At 40.5% G+C, this 18347-nt stretch overlaps 1 protein-coding gene across 1 annotated transcript in view; it reads left to right on the plus strand.

Moving 5' to 3' along the window:
• The window catches only part of MTUS1 (microtubule associated scaffold protein 1), a 187995-nt gene that overhangs the window by 95816 nt on the left and 73832 nt on the right, over positions 1-18347 (plus strand). The window contains exon 4 of the mRNA XM_040643308.1: positions 12205-12366. Within this exon, the coding sequence (XP_040499242.1) occupies positions 12205-12366 (162 nt within the window). The remainder of the gene's footprint in view (positions 1-12204; positions 12367-18347) is intronic.

An 18347-nucleotide genomic window follows, 5' to 3' on the forward strand; every position in this document is an offset into this window, starting at 1 on the left:
AAACCCCACACCTAACAGGCACTTAATGAGTTGATTGAATTTCCTGTTTCATTTAAAAGGTGTGGTGCCTACTTTCCTAGATTCTTACGTTCTTATTCTTTATATGATTTTCAATGACCTTATAATATTTCATCATCAAAACGTGCTGCCATATATTTCTTCAGACTTCTTTGAACATTAGGTTGTGTGTGTGTGTGTGTGTGTGTGTGTGTGTGTGTGTGTGGTGTGTTTTAAGATTTCTTTTAGAGAGCAAGAGAGTTAAGTGTGAGTGGGAAGGGCAGAAGGAGAGAGAATCTCAAGCTGACTCCATGCTGAGCACAGAGCCTGACGCAGGGCTCGATCTCCCGATCCTGAGATCACGACCTGAGCCAAAACCAAGAGTCAGACTCAACTGACCGCGCCACCCAGGCGCCCCTTTGTTTTGTTTTTATAGTGTGTGAAAATTCTACACTGAAGAGCTTTGTACTTAAATATGAGAGCTGGTCAGATAAATTCCTTGGATACATTCCTTTAGATGGAATCAGAGGGTGTGAGCATTTTTAAGACTTTTGATACATGTTGCCAAATTGCCCTTCAGAAACAGCATTCAAGTCGGAGCTCCTCCTCTGAGTGTGCAAAGGTGTTTTCCAACAGCCTTGCCAGTATTTTGACATTACTAACACTCTTCCCAAATATTTAATGTTGCAGAAAGTGCAAAACGGTATCTTATTTTAATCGGCATATGCTTGGCACTCAAATCTTTATTGAATAAGTATAGACTCGGGGATCAAAGTGCCGAGGTACAGAAGTGGATACAAGATCTAAACATGCCCTCCTTCAAGTTACAATCTGGTGGGAGAGACCGGTAATACAGAAGTAGAAGTATATAATAGGATGCTTGATCATTTAAAGTACTAAAGAGGGGAAAATACTAATGCAGAGAAGGGGGAATATGAAATGTTGGGGGTTGTTTTGGGAGAGAGAGAAAGAGAGAAATTTTGGTTAGTGGGACCAGGGAAAGGCAGCTTTTGAGTAAAGGCAAGAGGGCGTCAGTCACAGGAGTGTCTGGGGGAAAACCGTGCCAGGCAGAGTGGAGGAGAGCAAGTGAAACGACCCTGAGGTGGGGCTTTACTGCTGTGCTCTAGGAAAGCAAGGACTGAGGTGAGGAAAAGTTCAAACAGTGAGGTTTCACAGGTAGCAGAGAACCAGATCATGTACAGTCTTGAAAATCCTAAGGATTTTTGGCTTTTAACTAAAGTTAAGACTAAATTTTAAAAAGGTTAACTTTGTTAACATTTAACTAAATTTTTGACAGGGTTGCTTGGATACCTTTGTAGAGAATACATTGAATGGGGGTGAGGGCTGGTTCAGGGAGACCGGTGAGGAAGCATTGCTATAATCATGGCGAGAGATTGTGACTTCTTGGGCTGGGGTTGTGGTAGTGAAGAGAAGTCAGGTTCTAGATAGGCGTGTTAAAAGTGAGGTTGACAGGATTTGCTTAGATGCAGAGTCAGAGATGACTCTATGCACTTTGTGGGTGAACAATGGAGGGATAATGTTGCCTTCCACTGAGATGGGGATAGATGGTCGTGGCACAGATGTTAGAAGATGGATATCAGGAACTAAGCTATAGAGATATTAAGTTGAAATGAATAACTTGTAAGTGAAGATGTTGAGTGGAAAGTAGGAGACACAAGTCTAGAGTCCATAGAAGTCTGGTCTATGGATACAGATTTGGGATTCATCAATATTTAGATGGTATTTAAAGCCACTAGACTGGATAAGACCACCAAGAGAGTATGCAGAAGACAACAGGTCAAGGGCACCACTGGGGAACTCCCTAGAGTACTCTAAAATACCCCTGGGGTACTCCTAAATTTTACAGGGCTAGGGAGATGAGGAAGAAACACACAGGAGACCAAAAAGAAACAGCCAGGGAGGCAGGAGGGAAGTCAGTCAAGAGTGTTGTTCTGGAAGCCAAGTAAAGAAAACCTTTCAAGGAGGAAGGAGGAATCAATTGCATCAGATGCTGAGAGAGAACATGGTAGTTAAGAATGCCATTGGGTTTAAACCAGTGGTTGTGTGTTTGTTTAATAGGAAGTCTAGAGGTGGTAGGTCTAGGTTTGGTGATTCAATAATGTCATCTTTCTGTCTGTCCACTCTTCCTGACTCAGCATGTTGTTTTGACAGTGACTTTTCAGTTGAAATGTGGTTGCTAGGAGTTCCAAGTGCCAAATCCTCCTGCTACTGTGTAAGAGGCTGAAGGTGAGGGACAGCATCCCAGAGATGAGGCCTTCTCCTGGCATGGGTGTCTGTCTTTATCGGGGAGGAAACGTCCTATTCAGCATCTTACCCCCTAGCACTCGTGTCTTTAAGTCTTATTGACGCAGACCAAGTTGCCTGGTCACTCCAACTTGAAGAAAGATTGGGAATGCAAGTATTAGGCTTTTTAAATCTTCCTATAGCATGTGAGCAATGGAAATGGGGATTAGGGATGACAGCTAGGGAGCCAGGAAAGACGCTAGACACAATAAGTTTAAACATTTTTAAAAATCGTATTGACTATTTTTATTTACTGTTAGAGCTTTCGCTCCCTTACATTTTGAGGCATATGATTCTTTGTTGATTTGATATTGTTCATTGTCCTTTGTCTTGTGTTTTATTATTTGCCTTTTTATTTTTTTGGGGGGGGATTTTTTTATTTTTCCATTCTTATCTGGTCAAATACATGTTTTCCTTTAATTTTTCCTGTGTTTTCATGCTGAAGACCTTCTCTATTGAAAGAGTTATGGTTAATTTGTATGGTTTTGTTCTAAACCCTTTATAATCCAATTTTATTTTTTTGTGGTGTGTGTGTGTGTGTGTGTATGGTAAGACTAGTGGCTAATACTTAGGTCACTTACGATGTGCCAGGTATTATTCTAAGCATTTTAAAAATAAAAACTTATTTAATCTTTAAAAGAGACATAAGGTAAATATCCCTATAATCTTGCGCATTGTTTCATATGAGAAGTATAGGCACAGAGAGGCAAAGTAAGCTGCTCACAGCCAGTGTGTGCTGGAGCTGGGTTTAAAACCTCGGCAGGCCGGCTCCGGATTGTCCACTTTTGATCACTACATCATACATACTGCTTCTCAAATGTTATTTTATTTTTTGAATTTGGTTATTTTAATACCACAAATGAATGTCTTATCTGAGAAAATCTCCCTTATCCTATTCTAAATTCTTATATTTCTAATATTTATATACCAGTTTATTAATCTGTCAATATAGTTTTATGCCAATAATAGACTATTTTTATTTTTTAATATCCTATAATAGCTAATAGCACAACTTCCTTTTTTTTTTTTTTTTAAAGGTTTTTTTTTTTTTTTTTGACAGGGGGGGGGACAGCCAGCAAGAGAGGGAACAAAAGCAGCGGAGGAGCCTGATGCGGGGCTCGATCCCAGCACTCTGGGATCACGCCCTGAGCCGAAGGCAGACGCTTAACGACGGAGCCACCCAGGCGCCCCACAACTTCCTTTTTTTAAATGTGATAAATATGTTATATAAAATTTACCATTTTAACCATTTTTTAAGCGCATGGTTCAGTGGTATAAAATAGATTCCTTTCGTTGTACAGGAGTCACCATCATCCCATTTCCAGAACTTTTTATTTTCTCCACCTGAACCTCTTGATCCATGAAACACTAGCTTCCCACTCTTCATCCACCCAGCCCCCTGGCAACCACCATTCTACCATCTGTCTCTGAATTTGACTACTCTAGTGCCTCACATTAGAAGAATCACACAATAGTAGTCCTTTCATGAGTGGCTCATGGAACGTCTTCAGGTTTCATCCATGTTGTAGCATGTGTCAGAATTTCTTTCCTTCTTAGGATGGAATAATATTTCATAATACATATGTTCCACATTTTGTTTATGCATTCACCTGTCAGTGGACAACTTGGGTTGCTTCTCCCTTTGGATATTATGAATAGCATTATGGACATAGGTGTGCAAATACCATATGCACATGGGTGTACAAAGATCCTCCTTTCATTTATTTTGGGTATATACCCAGAAGTGGAATTAGTGGATCGTATGCTAGTCTATTTTTATTCTGGGGTGGGGGGGAAGGCCATACCATTTTCCAGAGCAACTGCATCATTTTACTTTCTACCAGCAATGTGCAGGGTTCCAAGTTGTTCACATCCTAGCCAACACTTGTTATTTTCTGTTTTGTTTCTATAATGGCCATTCAAATGGGGGCGATGTGGTATCTTACTGTAGTTTCGATTTGCATCTCCTTAATGATGAATGATGTTGAACGTCTTTTCATGTTCATTGGCCATTGTGTATTTTCTTTGGAGAAAGGTCTATTCAAGTACTTTGCCCATTTTTTTTGCCCCATTAATCAGAGTTTTCTGTTCTTCAACTGTAGTCCTCTCATGTTTATGTTCAGAATTTTTGGCTATTTTTAGTTACTCTAAGCTAATTTAAATTGTTTTTTTGAAGTTCTCCCAAATCCCTCTTTAAAATAATCACATGTGGATTTAGATGGGAATGCCATTCAATTAATATATTAATTCAGGGAAGAACTACATGTATATTATCAAATCTTTGATGTTCCTCATTTAAAAATTTTTTCCATAATATCAGCACTTTTTGATTATTTATAGAAATAGTGTGTGTATGTGCGCGTCTCCATGCACAACTACTTTTTATTGCTAAAGGATCTTTTTTCCCATTTTTCCTGTTACATCAAAAAGCTATTGTTTTACAGTATCGATTTTGTAAGCAACTTACCAGGTTTATTTACGTGGTTTTTAGACAATAACACTAGATATTGAAGCTAAATTTTCTTTTCTTTTTTTTTTTTTTTAAGATTTTATTTATTTATTCGACAGAGATAGAGACAGCCAGCGAGAGAGGGAACACAAGCAGGGGGAGTGGGAGAGGAAGAAGCAGGCTCATAGCGGAAGAGCCTGATGTGGGGCTCGATCCCAGAACACTGGGATCACGCCCTGAGCCGAAGGCAGACGCTTAACCGCTGTGCCACCCAGGCGCCCCTGAAGCTAAATTTTCTAATAACTACATTAGAGTTAATGAGAAAAGTTGGTCCTTTTGGGCTAAGTAAAAATGAACCTGAAGCCACAGTTTTGAGTATAATTTATTGCTCTCATAACATTATTTTTTTTTATTCCTTTGGGTAGACTTATGTTAGCTTTATAATAATTCCCAGCTACTGTAGATAATTAATATAAAGGTCACTTTCTCTATGGAGTTGTGCTAGAAGAACCCAAGTTATATTATAGCTACAAACATATTCTTATGTTTTGTATTTTAACTGTGTCTATTTGGTATTTTCTCTTCCTGACTAGTTAATGGCCCTGCCTTATTGATACTTATTTTATTTTCTAAAATACAATAATTTATATTTTGAGCTATCTATATTAATGTGTAGTTTCTATATTCTAGCCTGGCCTCAGTAATGATTTCCTTGCCCAGTGAAAATCCCCACGGCCGCTAGCCCTGGCAAGTGCACTAACCTCTTAAGCTCTTCTCTGATTTCAGACTCGATTTCAAACTCTTCCCTGCTGGTCGCTGGCTGGTCGGTTATGCACACTGCCACAGCTTGATCAAGCCCCGGGGGCAAATGCCAAGAAAGCTGCAGTCCCCCGCCCTCTCCATCTTCCCACCACATCCCACCCAAAAAGGTTAAGGGCTGAAGTTCTTAGCCTGACCTTTCATGCCGTCCTGAACGGTAAACTGTCTGCCTGTCCAGCCTCATCTTTTTCTTCCCCATGACGTCTGCACACCTAATAAGCCACACAAACCACAATCCTATTAAAAATTTTTAATGAGATACCACGTATTCTCTAGTATTCATAATTATTACTGGAAACATTTGGCAGCAATTTCTATAGTAAAATGTCACGTGTTTCTAGTACCCGATACATTTGTGCTTTGCGATTACCTTACTTTGCAGTTAACCTTACTATGTCGGCAAGTAAATACTTGTGTAGCATAACCCCTCCTGGCAATCCGTTGTCTAGATTTTTATTAAGATGATCTGTGTCTTCTAATATAGGTTTTGTGGGGGAGGGTTTTGTTGTTTGTGTGTTTTTTTTGTTTGTTTTTTTTTTTGGTCAACTCCTTGAAACTTCTTTAGAACACTTTAATTTCATCAAATGTAAAGAAGAGCAGCTCATTTTGTTCAATGCAGAATAATCTCGTGACAAACATATTAAAGCTGAATATTCATCCCGGTCTGGTTGAGAGTTCAGAGAGAAGAACTTGCTTTGACGAGTAGCTGTTTCTGTGGCCTGGGAAACTGCTCTCATTACTTTGAAGGTGTTTTGCAAGCTTGTGGGACTCACCTTCTTTCCCAGCCTTTCCTTTAGGAACAGAAGAGGCCAGGCTGGAACTGAGAGAGGACACTACATACCTGTGAGTGCCCTGGGAGCTTTCTCCCGGACAATGAATCCTTTAACGTAAGTGTCAGAACAAAGGAGTACCATTCAGGAGTTCATTCTTCAGCTTTAATTTCCAGTCCTAGGAACACACCATTATGGTCCCATGAAGAACTTTCCAGTAGCAAAGGGACTGTGTTCACAATAACCATATAAAAGCATCAGTTAAGCCATTGATTTCTGTGTTGTTGTTTTTTTCTTAGTAAAATTAAAAGGAATGAAGTGCCTCTGCAAGCATTAGGTATTCAGGAATAAAAATGATTAGAAATACTTTAATTGTTGATCCAATTTATCCTCTCTTGGTTTATCTGTTTTGAACATCTGTGTGTGTGTGTGTGTGTGTGTGTGTGTGTGTGTGGTGGCAGCCATTCCACTCTTTTTTTGTTGTTGTTGTTATATGTTAGTCACCATACAGTACATCATTAGTTTTCGATGCAATGTTCCATGATTCATTGTTTGCGTATAGCACCCAGTGCACCACGCAATACGTGCCCTCCTTACTACCCATCACCGGCCTATCCCAATCCCCCACCTCCCTCCCCTCTGAAGCCCTCAGTTTCTCTCCCCGGAGCATCTTTCTTGGTTTCTTTATCTGTTTTGAACATCTTTATCTGATTAAATATTTGACTCCACTGACTTTAATAATTAATATCTATTAGTGTTTTAATGTTTTATGTTAGCTTTTATGATAAAATATGCTTATTATAAAAAAATTCACATGGAGTAATAATCACACAAAGTGAGGGGGGAAGCATATGAAAGGTGAGGAGAAAATTGCCCATTTCTGCCTTTTTCCTTCATTTTTCCTCTGTGTCCTACTGTGCTATATGTTTCTTAACAGCCTCATAAAATTCTGGTGTATCTTCTGGCATTTTTCAATATATAGGTAAGTATGAGCTTAAAAAATAAGGTAATGTTAATATCTTTTTTGCACTTAATCATTTTATTAGATCTTTAGTTTTACAAGGCATTCCTTAATGATGTTCTGCTGTTAAGTACAGTACATTTAATCGGGTTTTCCAAGGTGGGTATCCGAATACATCGCTTGTTGATGAAGCCATACTTCAGACCCCAGTAGACTCTCTGTGTTACTGTCTAAGGCCAAGAGCAAATGCGATTCCTTCCATGTTTTCCCTAGACAAAAGGCGGTAATAATTACAGGGTCAAAACAAATCTGTTGTCTGTGTAAGATTAAGCTAACAGCAGAAGCTTAAAATAAACCACTGAGGCCAGTAATTCATCGGCAGGTAGATCTTAAACCTTGATGGTTTACATCTGGGAGAGGTTTCATGCTGTGAAGCGAATGGGTAAATACTACCCTCAGAACTGTAAGAGCAGTCCTATAAGGATTTCCTTGTTTAAGAATTTGGTTCTCAGGTTACTCAGTCTCTCAGCCCAATATTGCCATGTCTTTTCATATTAGTTATGATGCATACGTTTTACTGCTTCTTTATATGAAGTCCAATTATGGGTACTTGAGGTCAACTTGGCTCTTCAGTTAAACATGAGGACTGTTGGGATGCCTGGGTGGCTCAGTCATTTAAGCACCTGCCTTCGGCTCAGGTTATGATCCCAGGACCCTGGGAATGAGTCCCATGTCAGGCTCCCTGCTCAGTGGGGAGACTGCTTCTCCCTCTCCCTCTGCCTCTCCCCCTGCTTGTGCACTCATGCGCACGCTCTCCCCCTCTCTCTGACAAATAAATAAAATCTTCAAAACAAAACAAAACAAAACATGAGTACTGTTGGTGAAACAGTGAAACACATTGGTTGTATCTCCACTGTGTTTACATTGCTCTAGGGGAGTCCCCTTCTAGAAGGAGGAGCTCAGGTGGCCTCCAGACTGATGCTGCTTTCCTTCACCTGATGCTTCTGTTCTGTAGCCCAGTAGAGGGAGCTCTGGGCTGGTGGTAGTTTGCCTGCTTTCACTGCGTATGTGTGTGAGCCGAGGACTCACTGTCACTGCTAAGGTGTGTGAGCCGAGGAAGCCATTTAACTACCCAAGTAGCTCTCTCATCTGTGAGCTGGGAATAGTAATGGCAGTGCTTGGTTAGGATTATTCTGAGTTTCAAAGGAGGTAATTCTGTGGTGAAGGAGGCTCTGTTCAGTACCCTCAGTGCACAGGAGTCAGACTCATGGTCTAATGGGGAAGACATTTGCTAGAACTACAAGTTGCCATTAGGTGGAAGGGATGAGGCTGGGTGGGAGGGACAGTGAGCCTTGTGAATGGGGAAGGGCAGGTCAATCACAGGTGGACAGGGTGACCTTGCTTCTGATGCCCGGCTGTGTGTTGGAATCAGAAAAGGTGCAGGTCTGTAGTAATTCTGAGGCACACTGAGAAATGTCTGTAAACCCACGATGCTGTCAGAAACAATGCTATCAAACATCCCTTTCTGAAAAACAAGTTGAGTTTCCAAACTTGTTTAGCCTTGACTGTACTGTGGTTGTAGCCCAGAAATATTCATCTGTTACTTGCTCAACCTTGCTCATTGTTTCCGATGATGATGAAGACTCATCATGTTTTTGCTGTCAAGAGGCCATAATTTAGTAACTGTATATTCCAAAAGATCGGTTTCTCTGTACCTCCAAAAGCAAGTAAAACTGGTGGCTAATTGTGAGTTTAAAAATCAAATGAATATTTGAATATCTATTACGTGCTAATTATTATAAGGACTATAAAGAGAAATGTCTCCTTTTATCTAGTTTATAGACTGTTTGAAGAGTCCATTAATACTAACAAAGAACAAATAAGCTTGTAAAAATTAAGTGTTTAATGATTCAGTGTAGATGAGAGAAGGCATTATCAAAATTTATTTACTCCTGGCCTTTGAAAAAAATTTTAATAGCTATTACTATCCGTATAATTCTACATCTATTTTTTCCAACTTGATTGAGGTCTAATTTGACATTAAAAGTGGAAAGACCTTTAAAGTGTACATTGTGGTGATTTGATATACATTATAGAATGATTTTAGTTGTGGAATTAACGTATCCCTCACCTCACGTATTTCTCTTTTTTTGTTGAAGACATTTAAGTTCAACTCTTAGCAAATTCCAATTATATAATGGTCTTATCAACTACAGTCACCATTTTACATTAGTTCCCCAGACCTTATTCTTCTTACAGCTAAACATTTGTCCCCTTCCACCAACTTCTCCTTATTTCCCACATCTTCCTCTTGGCCTTACAATAAAAATTCATTCCACGAATATTTATTAAACCTCAGTCCGTGCTAGACACTTGAGTAGGTCCTGAGGGACAGAATGGAATCAGATCCTCTTCCTGTTCTCAGGGAACTTAGAGAGTAGTCCCAGAGCCCTACTGAAATAGATGTTGTCGTGGAAGCAGGTGTCCATGTGGTAAAGGGAGGCGTGGTCCATGGTACACAGGGGAGGGTGCCCTGGCACAAGCAGTTTAACAAAGTAGGTCTGATTCTCAACAGTGCTTCCCCTGCTTATGTGTATTCAAATCACCAGGAGATTTTGTTAAAATGGAGGTTGTGATTCAGTAGCTCTGGGGTAGGGCTACAAATGTGTGGCAAGGATTTGAAAGAACTGTCAGCTTTGTATTCACCAGGCAAGGTAGGGGACTAGATGGAAAAGATGATAGTTCATTCACAAAGATGGATATAAGCAGAAGAATAGAGTAAAAAGGCCTGGAGAAATAAAAATAAGGTGTGTGTGTGTGTGTGTGTGTGTGTGGGAGCATGGCAAAGCATAATGGGGGAGAAGTTGATTGGAATCAATCCTAGGACTGCCATTTACACCTTTAAAATTAAATATTGAGAGGATTAAAAATAAGATCATTCTGCAGATAATGGGGAGTCAAAAATTTTAGACGGGGTCATGACCTTTTTTTTCCACGTTCAGATCAACATCGTGGAAAGGGTGGAAGCACAGGACTTGAGTCTAATTCAGTGTTGAGGCAAACTATAAGGTGGTGAATGAGGATTTGTAGGATTTGGATTGAGAGGAAGAAGACCTCTTTGAAAAGAAGCGATGTGCCTCGTGAATTAGAATTGTACTTCCGGGTGACAGAGCGGAAACTGCATTGATTGGAGCCCAGCACACACCTGCGAAAAAGAACAGCATGTGAAAAGGAGTAATGGGAAACTTCACTAAAATGAAATCGGAAGGTTGGGCAGGCGGAGCTCTCCTGCCCTATAACCAGTCTGTTGGGAGCAGTACCAACAAAAAGACTAACTTGAAAGCAGAGACTGCTTAATTTTCCCAACAGTGGGAAGGAAGGCTTCCTCCTACCTGCCCCCCTGCAACAACCTAGCCAATCAGACACCGTCACAACTCACCCAATGAAAAGCCACTATACTTCCAGCTCCCAGATTACTCCAGTGGGCTTTTTTTTTTTTTTTTTCAACAGCGTTCCCAACTTCCCGCTGCCCTTGCCAATGTTGGACGGATTTGCGGAGGGCTTTGCCATAGCTTGCTGGTCTTGAGTTGCAGTTCTCTGCTATCCCCAAATAAACTCCTCTTTCGCTAATAAACGTAACTGGAAGTTTGATTTTTACAGTTAACAAGTACAAGGATAAGGCTGGAGATAAGAACTGCAATGTGGGTGACTTTACATGCCAGATCTAAGGAGCTTAACCTTGGTTTTTCTTTATTAAGATGAAATTTTTGTGAGCGAAATTACTGCACTCCTACAAAGCAATGAGCCGTACTTCCCAGAAATATTACTTCGCTCACTTATGGGGCCATTGGGGATATAGAACACCATCGTTTTTGTGTGAAGTTCTTTTTCAGCTCTTCATATTTTTCAGTGATGTAATGCCCGTAGTGTTGAGAGTCTTCATGTTAGATTATATGGGGATGTGGAGAAGAAGGGACAATGCCAATGCTTTGAGGCCAGGAAAAAGGAAAAATGGATTTATAATTAGCGTAAGGGAGGAGGGTATCAAAGTGTCAAAATTGAAACATTCAGCAAAGAATTTAAAATGTGAGGGGCATTGGTATGCAGAAAGAAGATAAGTCTTAGGAAAGTAAGTGAGAATTTGGGATTCATCCACATGGGCAAGGGTTTGAGTAAAGTAAATGAAGAAGATTCTGCAGGAGAGATGGGTATGAAGAAAGTTGTAAAGATTGAACTTGGGAAATGCCCATAATCAGGTAGCAGCTGTGAGCATTAGGATTGTGTGATTTCAGATTTGCCAGAGATTATGAAGCATACATATTTCATTGCTAAATGGAAACACTTTTGCTGCAAGAAAGAGAAGCTTGAGTGACATTTAAATTTGGCAAATAAGGAGTCAAGATGAAGAGGAGATGGAAAAAAATAACCTAGCGCCACCTGGTGGTAGGGATTAGGCATTAAAATATTTTTTTTCCTCCTCAAATTGAATCTTTCTGTTTTGGTTTTTAAATTTTCATCTTTCATAGGGTAGCCTAGTGTATGAATGGGTCAGTTTGCTTACCTTTTAATCAACGGTATGAGCGGAAATCAGAGCTTTGATTTTAACTTTGCCAGAAGCCCCTGTGTCACATGGATCTTTTGATCTGTCACGCAAGACCTGAGTTAATTACTCCAGCTTACGGGGTTACAGCTACCCTTCACATATCCTGATCATCATCCCTGCTCTTTTGTCTCTAAGTCATCAAAAAAAAAAAAATACAAAAACAAAAACCCACGTCTATGTGAAGATTGCATGATTCTGAATATTCAGTTTTTGCTTTGACTCAGTAGTGCAGAAGATGAAATTTCTAAGGTTAAAGCTTTCAAAACGAAGTAGAAACTTTTTTTTCCCTTTTAACCCCAAGGAAAACCTACGTCCTTGAAAAATGCACAGCCGTCTCGGGTGAATTTGCCTAGACCACTTCCTAAATCCAAACCATCTTTGAAAAGTTCCACGCTGAGGAGGACGGGAAGCGCCTCCTCTATTTCCAGCACCCACAGCGATCTGAGCACTTACAGCAATCATTGTAAGTTGGTCTTCCGTCACGCTTCTGGGATTGTTGCCACTGTAGGTATAAGAAAAGACTAATATGCTACAAATAATTATTAGAATTTTGATTCTGTGATTTAGGGGAAAATAGGAGCGCTGCTTTTCCTGTGGACTTTCTCAAAAAGTTTGGCAGGAAAAGCAAATTCTTCAAATGACATTCTTTCTTGTAGAATATGCTATGAAGCACTGAATATTTATGTGTCGAGGGTACCCGGTATTTTTTTGCATGGTGAATTCTGAAGTGTATCATTTGAAGCAATGGTGTTTTTTGGTGTGTTTAAGGAAGGAAAGCGATCTAAGGGCTGTTGGAACCCAACTGGAAATCAGAATAGAGAGAACTTCAGTGTGATTTGCTTTATAAAAGACTATATTTTGTAGATGTATGTTTTATAATCTTATATTTTGGATGCTAGAGTCAGTGTGATATGACTAGTATAACTTCAAGCCTAATTTTAAGTAATTCAAACTCAATATTTCTAAGGTTTTGAGTTCTGTTTTCTGTGTATAAAATGGGTGAATTAATTGAGCTATCTTTTTCATTTGAAAGACATATTTGGTCTTAGTATTTGCTCAGTTCCTTTCTAAATTGCCTCACAAAATAATTAACAGATGTATTAATTTGAACAGCTGCGGAGTGTCTCTTGTGTACAGGCACCGTGATAGAGGTTGTGAGGGATATGGGGTATAGAAGAAATGATCCTTATCTAAAAGGTAGTTGAAGAGGATATTGACCTGGATAACTAGAATACCAGATAAAATAAGATTATTAAGCGTGGGGTGGAGAGGAGGGCAGTTCTCTCTGCTTTAAGGAGGGATCATTTTATTTCTTTCTGGTGCGGGAACAAGGGCAGAGTGGAGTCCTAGTTACTGAACCTTCTGGGTGTGGAGAGCAATTATAAGGTTGCCATACATTCTTTTTTTCTTTCTTTCTTTTTCCTTTCTCAATTAACTTCTGCCACTGCCCTGATTGTATATATGAGGTGAGCGAGTGAGGCTCAGAGAGGTTGTCACTGGTCCAAGGGCACTCAGCCAGCATGGGACAGAATTGAGAATGTGAATGTGTGGAGGGTAAGGCGTTGAATTAATGGCTGAATTAATGAGCACATTTTTGAGAGGTCACTTAGCAGCAGTCGCTTGGCTCACGTGGTACTAAGTAGCTGTGTCCTGGGAGGCTGGGAATATTAAAATGTGTTACTTAAAAAGTTTTATTATCTGGTTATTATTTCGTTTTTCAAGTTGTGGCATAAAATAAGAAAGATTTGCCTGTAGCCAGGAATGCTCTCTCAGTTTGAAAAGCAAATTCACACGTGTCGTATTTTAAGGCTATTTCCCTTGCAGCTTTCTCTGCTTGCGGTGTGAATTTTAAAAACAAACTGCCAACGCAGCATCACCCGCGAGCTCTCAGAGGGCCGTGTAGCAACGGAATTTGTGACACTTGGAAGCAGACACGGTCTGTAGTGCCGCTCTCCAGCCTTTTCCATTGACAGCCATGTTGACTTGGCCACCGTTTCAGGACCGTGCCTGACTCTCCTAAGGAGGTTGTAAAATGCCTTTGTCCGTTCCTTTTTGTCTTGTAACAAAGGAGTTTACGGTATACCCGCAGAGCCCGTCTAGTGGGCGATGTGTCCCCGTTGCAGATTAAGCATTCAAATCAATGAGTCTTTTCCTAGTTTGATTTGCTAGCTGGTTTAATCTGTTCTGTGTAGTGCCTTGGAGCTTACAGATTTTTTTTTTCTCCCTCCCTTCTAATTCACTAAGAGCAAGCATGAGGGATAGGAGAGTGAACATGGCTGCAGTTTTTCCTGCTTAAGATTGCTTTGACCTTTTTAAATGACTGTACCAGGAGGATTTCGCAGTTGTACAGAGACGGATATTTCTTCAAAAATATTTATCAATTCTACACTCACCCCACCGGCTGGTTCAGAGAGGCACTATGATGCGACCTTATTGACACTGCTGGTCCTGGGATCCTACAGCCTTTGTATAGTTCCTTTGTTAGCCACGCTTACTGGGAAAAGAAGTAGGTCGACGATTTCTGGTTTGATTCTTTTCTTTGTAAGCATGCTTAAATTTTATTCAATAAATTGATTTAGCATCTCTTGATTGTTTTTATAATTTGTAATTTGTTGATTGTAATATTGGCATATTTACATTTAAGTTGTGAATGGTTCTAAATAGAGTCAATTTTATTCTGTATTTTCTGTGTTTTCAGACTTAATATAATTCACTAGCGTTGTCGATATGCCGGGTACATGAAATTACCTTATTATTAAAGACAATTTGGTCTCATTTCTGATTAAATAACCAGTATTTTTGTGTATGCAGCTTATAGTTGTGTGAGTATAGAAAAATATTTTCCTAGAATTAAAACATCACTTGATTATTTTATTCATTATATTCAAAGACATTGAAGATGCGTACCTTTTAAAGATGACCTTAAAACATGAAAAAATCATTTTGAGCTGAATTTTTTTCCTATTTCTGATAATGATGGGTCATGTGAGGAAATAATCTTTTGATCACCCTTTGGATTCATACTGAGTTAAGCATTTAAACCCCTTTCAGGAATGTGTTCTAGATTTGCTGCTCATTTCTTTGTGATGTGATATTGCTAGTGACACCGTTTAAGAACTTCTGAGATTGCATAGTACTGTTGTAAAATTAGCTGCTGGTTTTTGGTACTTTGGAATCCTATAGAAATAACATCGAGTTATAAGACAAATGACTAAATTAAGGCTTTTGAGACAATAAATTTCTCTTGGAGCTTTTGGCGGGTTCTTTCTGTGTGCTTTTCTATGCATAGAAAAATTAAAAGTTAAGATAGTGATTTTCTTTTGGATATTAGCCTGAAACATTGCACAGTAGCCTCTATGTCGGCTATTCTCACGTATAGAGATTAAACATTCATGAGCTCTTTCAGATTCCGCTAAGGTCCAATTTTTAAGATCATCGGATGAAAACGTATATTGTAGGTCTTGAATAGGGTTGAAGGTTTGAGGGGCATTGTGTAAGTGTGGAAGGAAGCCTTTAGTGAGTGTATAATTTTGCCCCCTTACCGAATGTGAAATCCAAAGGCTTCCTTCTTCCCAGTTAGCCACACACACACTACTGTGGTTTTTTTTGAGACACATATGGCGAGGGGGGAAATGCAAGAGGTGCACACCAAAGCTGTTTGTACTCTTTTGGAATTTAGGAGAACAGGGGGGCAGCTCAAGAATTGGAGTATTCTTTACCTTCGCCATCATGGCCAGCCCTGGCTCAGCCAGTGTGATACACAGAAAAGGGCGTTCACCTCAGATTCAGCCTAGTTGTCCTGCCGACTCCTGGGAAGGCTGATGATCTTCCTCTCTTAGCCTCAGGATCCTCCCGTGGTGAATGGGAGGGCAGTACTACATCATCCTTATCCTCGCAGCAACACCTGTTTCTTTCTTTTTTTTTTTTTTTAATATTTTATTTATTCGACAGAGACAGAGACAGCCAGCGAGAGAGGGAACACAAGCAGGGGGAGTGGGAGAGGCAGAAGCAGGCTCATAGTGGAGGAGCCTGATGTGGGGCTCGATCCCATAATGCCGGGATCACGCCCTGAGCTGAAGGCAGACGCTTAACCGCTATGCCACCCAGGCGCCCCAGCAACACCTGTTTCTGACCACTTCGATTTCCTGCACTACAGTGAGATAGTGTCTAATGGTTTGGAAGGTGGGTGTTTGAGTTGTTGAACTGGTTAAGCTGATAGAAGGACTCCTTTTATTTACCCACAGTCTGATGGCAAGTGAGTATTGTCTCACCTGCCAACACCGGTCAGTTGGTCAGAAGTACCTGGAGTCGATTGTTGAAAGGTTTTCCGGTTGCTTCCAGGTTCGGAGCAAAAGTTTGTGTTTGACTAGTGATGTCTGCCATAGGTGAGGAAGGGGATGAGAGGCCGTGGATATACTCTCGCCCCGTATCACACGCTTAATACTCACGTACATCCAAATAGACTATTAAAGAAGAAAATGCTATTATCTAGACTAGCAGTAATTTCGTTTTCATTTTTGCAGTCTTTTTCTGGGGTATATAGGAGACATTCTTGTTACCACACAGTTGAGTAACTTTGCTTTTGGAATTTGGAAGTGTAGACTTCAGTAAGCGACTTGATTTCAAGCCAGGCGGGCAGACGATCTGGCACTGGGTAGCGTTACACAGATGGACAAAAAAAAAAAAAAAAAAAATTCAGAAATAAGCAGAATGACATAAATCAATAAACAAAACGAAAACTAATGTTAGCCCAATGCTAGAATGTAGTATGAAATGTTAGTTTTCAAATAGGTCTGGAATAGTGAAAAGCCCTTCTGTAATAAGAAAATAATTTCTTCTGCCTAGGCTTCTCTGAGAATCTCTTCGTATTCTCTTCAGATTCCATTATCTCTCTAACTCTCTTTTATTGGATCATGGAGAAATGAAACTAAGGATTCCAGAGAATCTATCATTCTGGCATAATTGAGGCCACTAGGACCAAGGATCACAACAGAACAGGAGCGATTTTAAATTGTTATTATAGCTGCTGGGACCTGGGCGACCACATGTGGGATGTCACATATTGACTCTACAGACTGTCGCTCAGGGGTCGTGGCCCTGTGGCACTGTGCTGAGGAGGATTTTGAGGACGCTTGTGGCTTCAGTGGGACTATAACTGAAAAAACCCACAGCTCTTCCCTCCTATAGTGGAAAAAGCCAGTCCTTCCGTCTGTGTGTCTCCTTGACTCTCACACCGCTGCCCCACTCACGACACTTCACTCTGGTTACCAGATGTGTGGCGGTTTCTGTCACAATAAGCAATTCCTTGGGACACCAGCTGGGTGGTCTGCAATCCTAATATTGTCTATTGGAGAGGGCAGCAGATCCCACAGGTGATGGGCTCACTCCGGCAAGAACACCCCCCACCCCTACAGTCACAAGTCCAGGTTGTCAGCTGTCCTTCTCACCAACCAGCTGTAGATGGGAGACTCTAACGAGTCCTATCTTGGGTATGGTAAATTTGCTAGAGCGGTGCACACAACTGAAGCAGACATTTACTTTACTGTCTAGTAAATGCCGATTTATTATAAAAGGGTATAACCGAGGATACAGACGAACATCTAGTTGGAATTGATGTGTAGGGCAAGGTATGTGGGAGGGGCGAAGAGTGTCCATCCCCTCTGCAGGTGTGCACCAACTCAGAAGCTCTCCATCTCCATTGTTTGAGATTTTTATGGAGGTTTCCATAAAAGGGCATGATTGATCCTTAAGTTCATTTTTAGCCCTTTTTCCTTCTCAAGAAAATGGAGGGCAGGGCTGAAAATTCCAAGATTCTAATAATGGCTTGGTCTTTCCAGTGACCAGCCCCCATCCAGGAACCCACGCAGAGTCACCTCATTGGAACAAAATACACTCCTGTCACCAGACTATAAGGATTTCAGGAGATCTGTGCTAGGAACTGGGGGCAGAAGCCTCATATGTATTTTCTATTATCTCACAGGTACAAAGTACCATATTTGTTTAGTGAGGGCCCTGTGAGAGCATATGTACCATTTCCAAACTTGATTTTCAAACCCACTCATTACATATAGAGAGGTGAAGGGACTCATAGCTAGGCAGTGGGAAAGTCAGGACCAGAACTCAGAGATCAGAGATTCCATTCCAGCACTTGAAATTACAGTAGTTACTATATTGGAACTTTTGTCACCAAAGAGTTTATCATTTGGATGTAATAACTCTGGACAAGGGAAAATTTAGATACCGTCAGGATATGTAACCAGCTTCCATGGTAGGGACTGAGAGGGCAGGAGAAATATTTTCAGGATATCCTTCAGGTGGGGTTTACTAGAAAGCAATGCACCGACAAAGAGCATTTAGGGAATGGAAAGATGTGTAATTGTTGGTCATAAACGTGTGTGCAGCTCAGCACATAGTTTGTCCCCACCATTTGTGACCTGGGAAAGA

This window comes from Ursus maritimus, unplaced genomic scaffold, assembly GCF_017311325.1.
Source record: "Ursus maritimus isolate PB19 unplaced genomic scaffold, ASM1731132v1 scaffold_28, whole genome shotgun sequence".
In the NCBI taxonomy this organism is placed as follows: domain Eukaryota; kingdom Metazoa; phylum Chordata; class Mammalia; order Carnivora; family Ursidae; genus Ursus; species Ursus maritimus.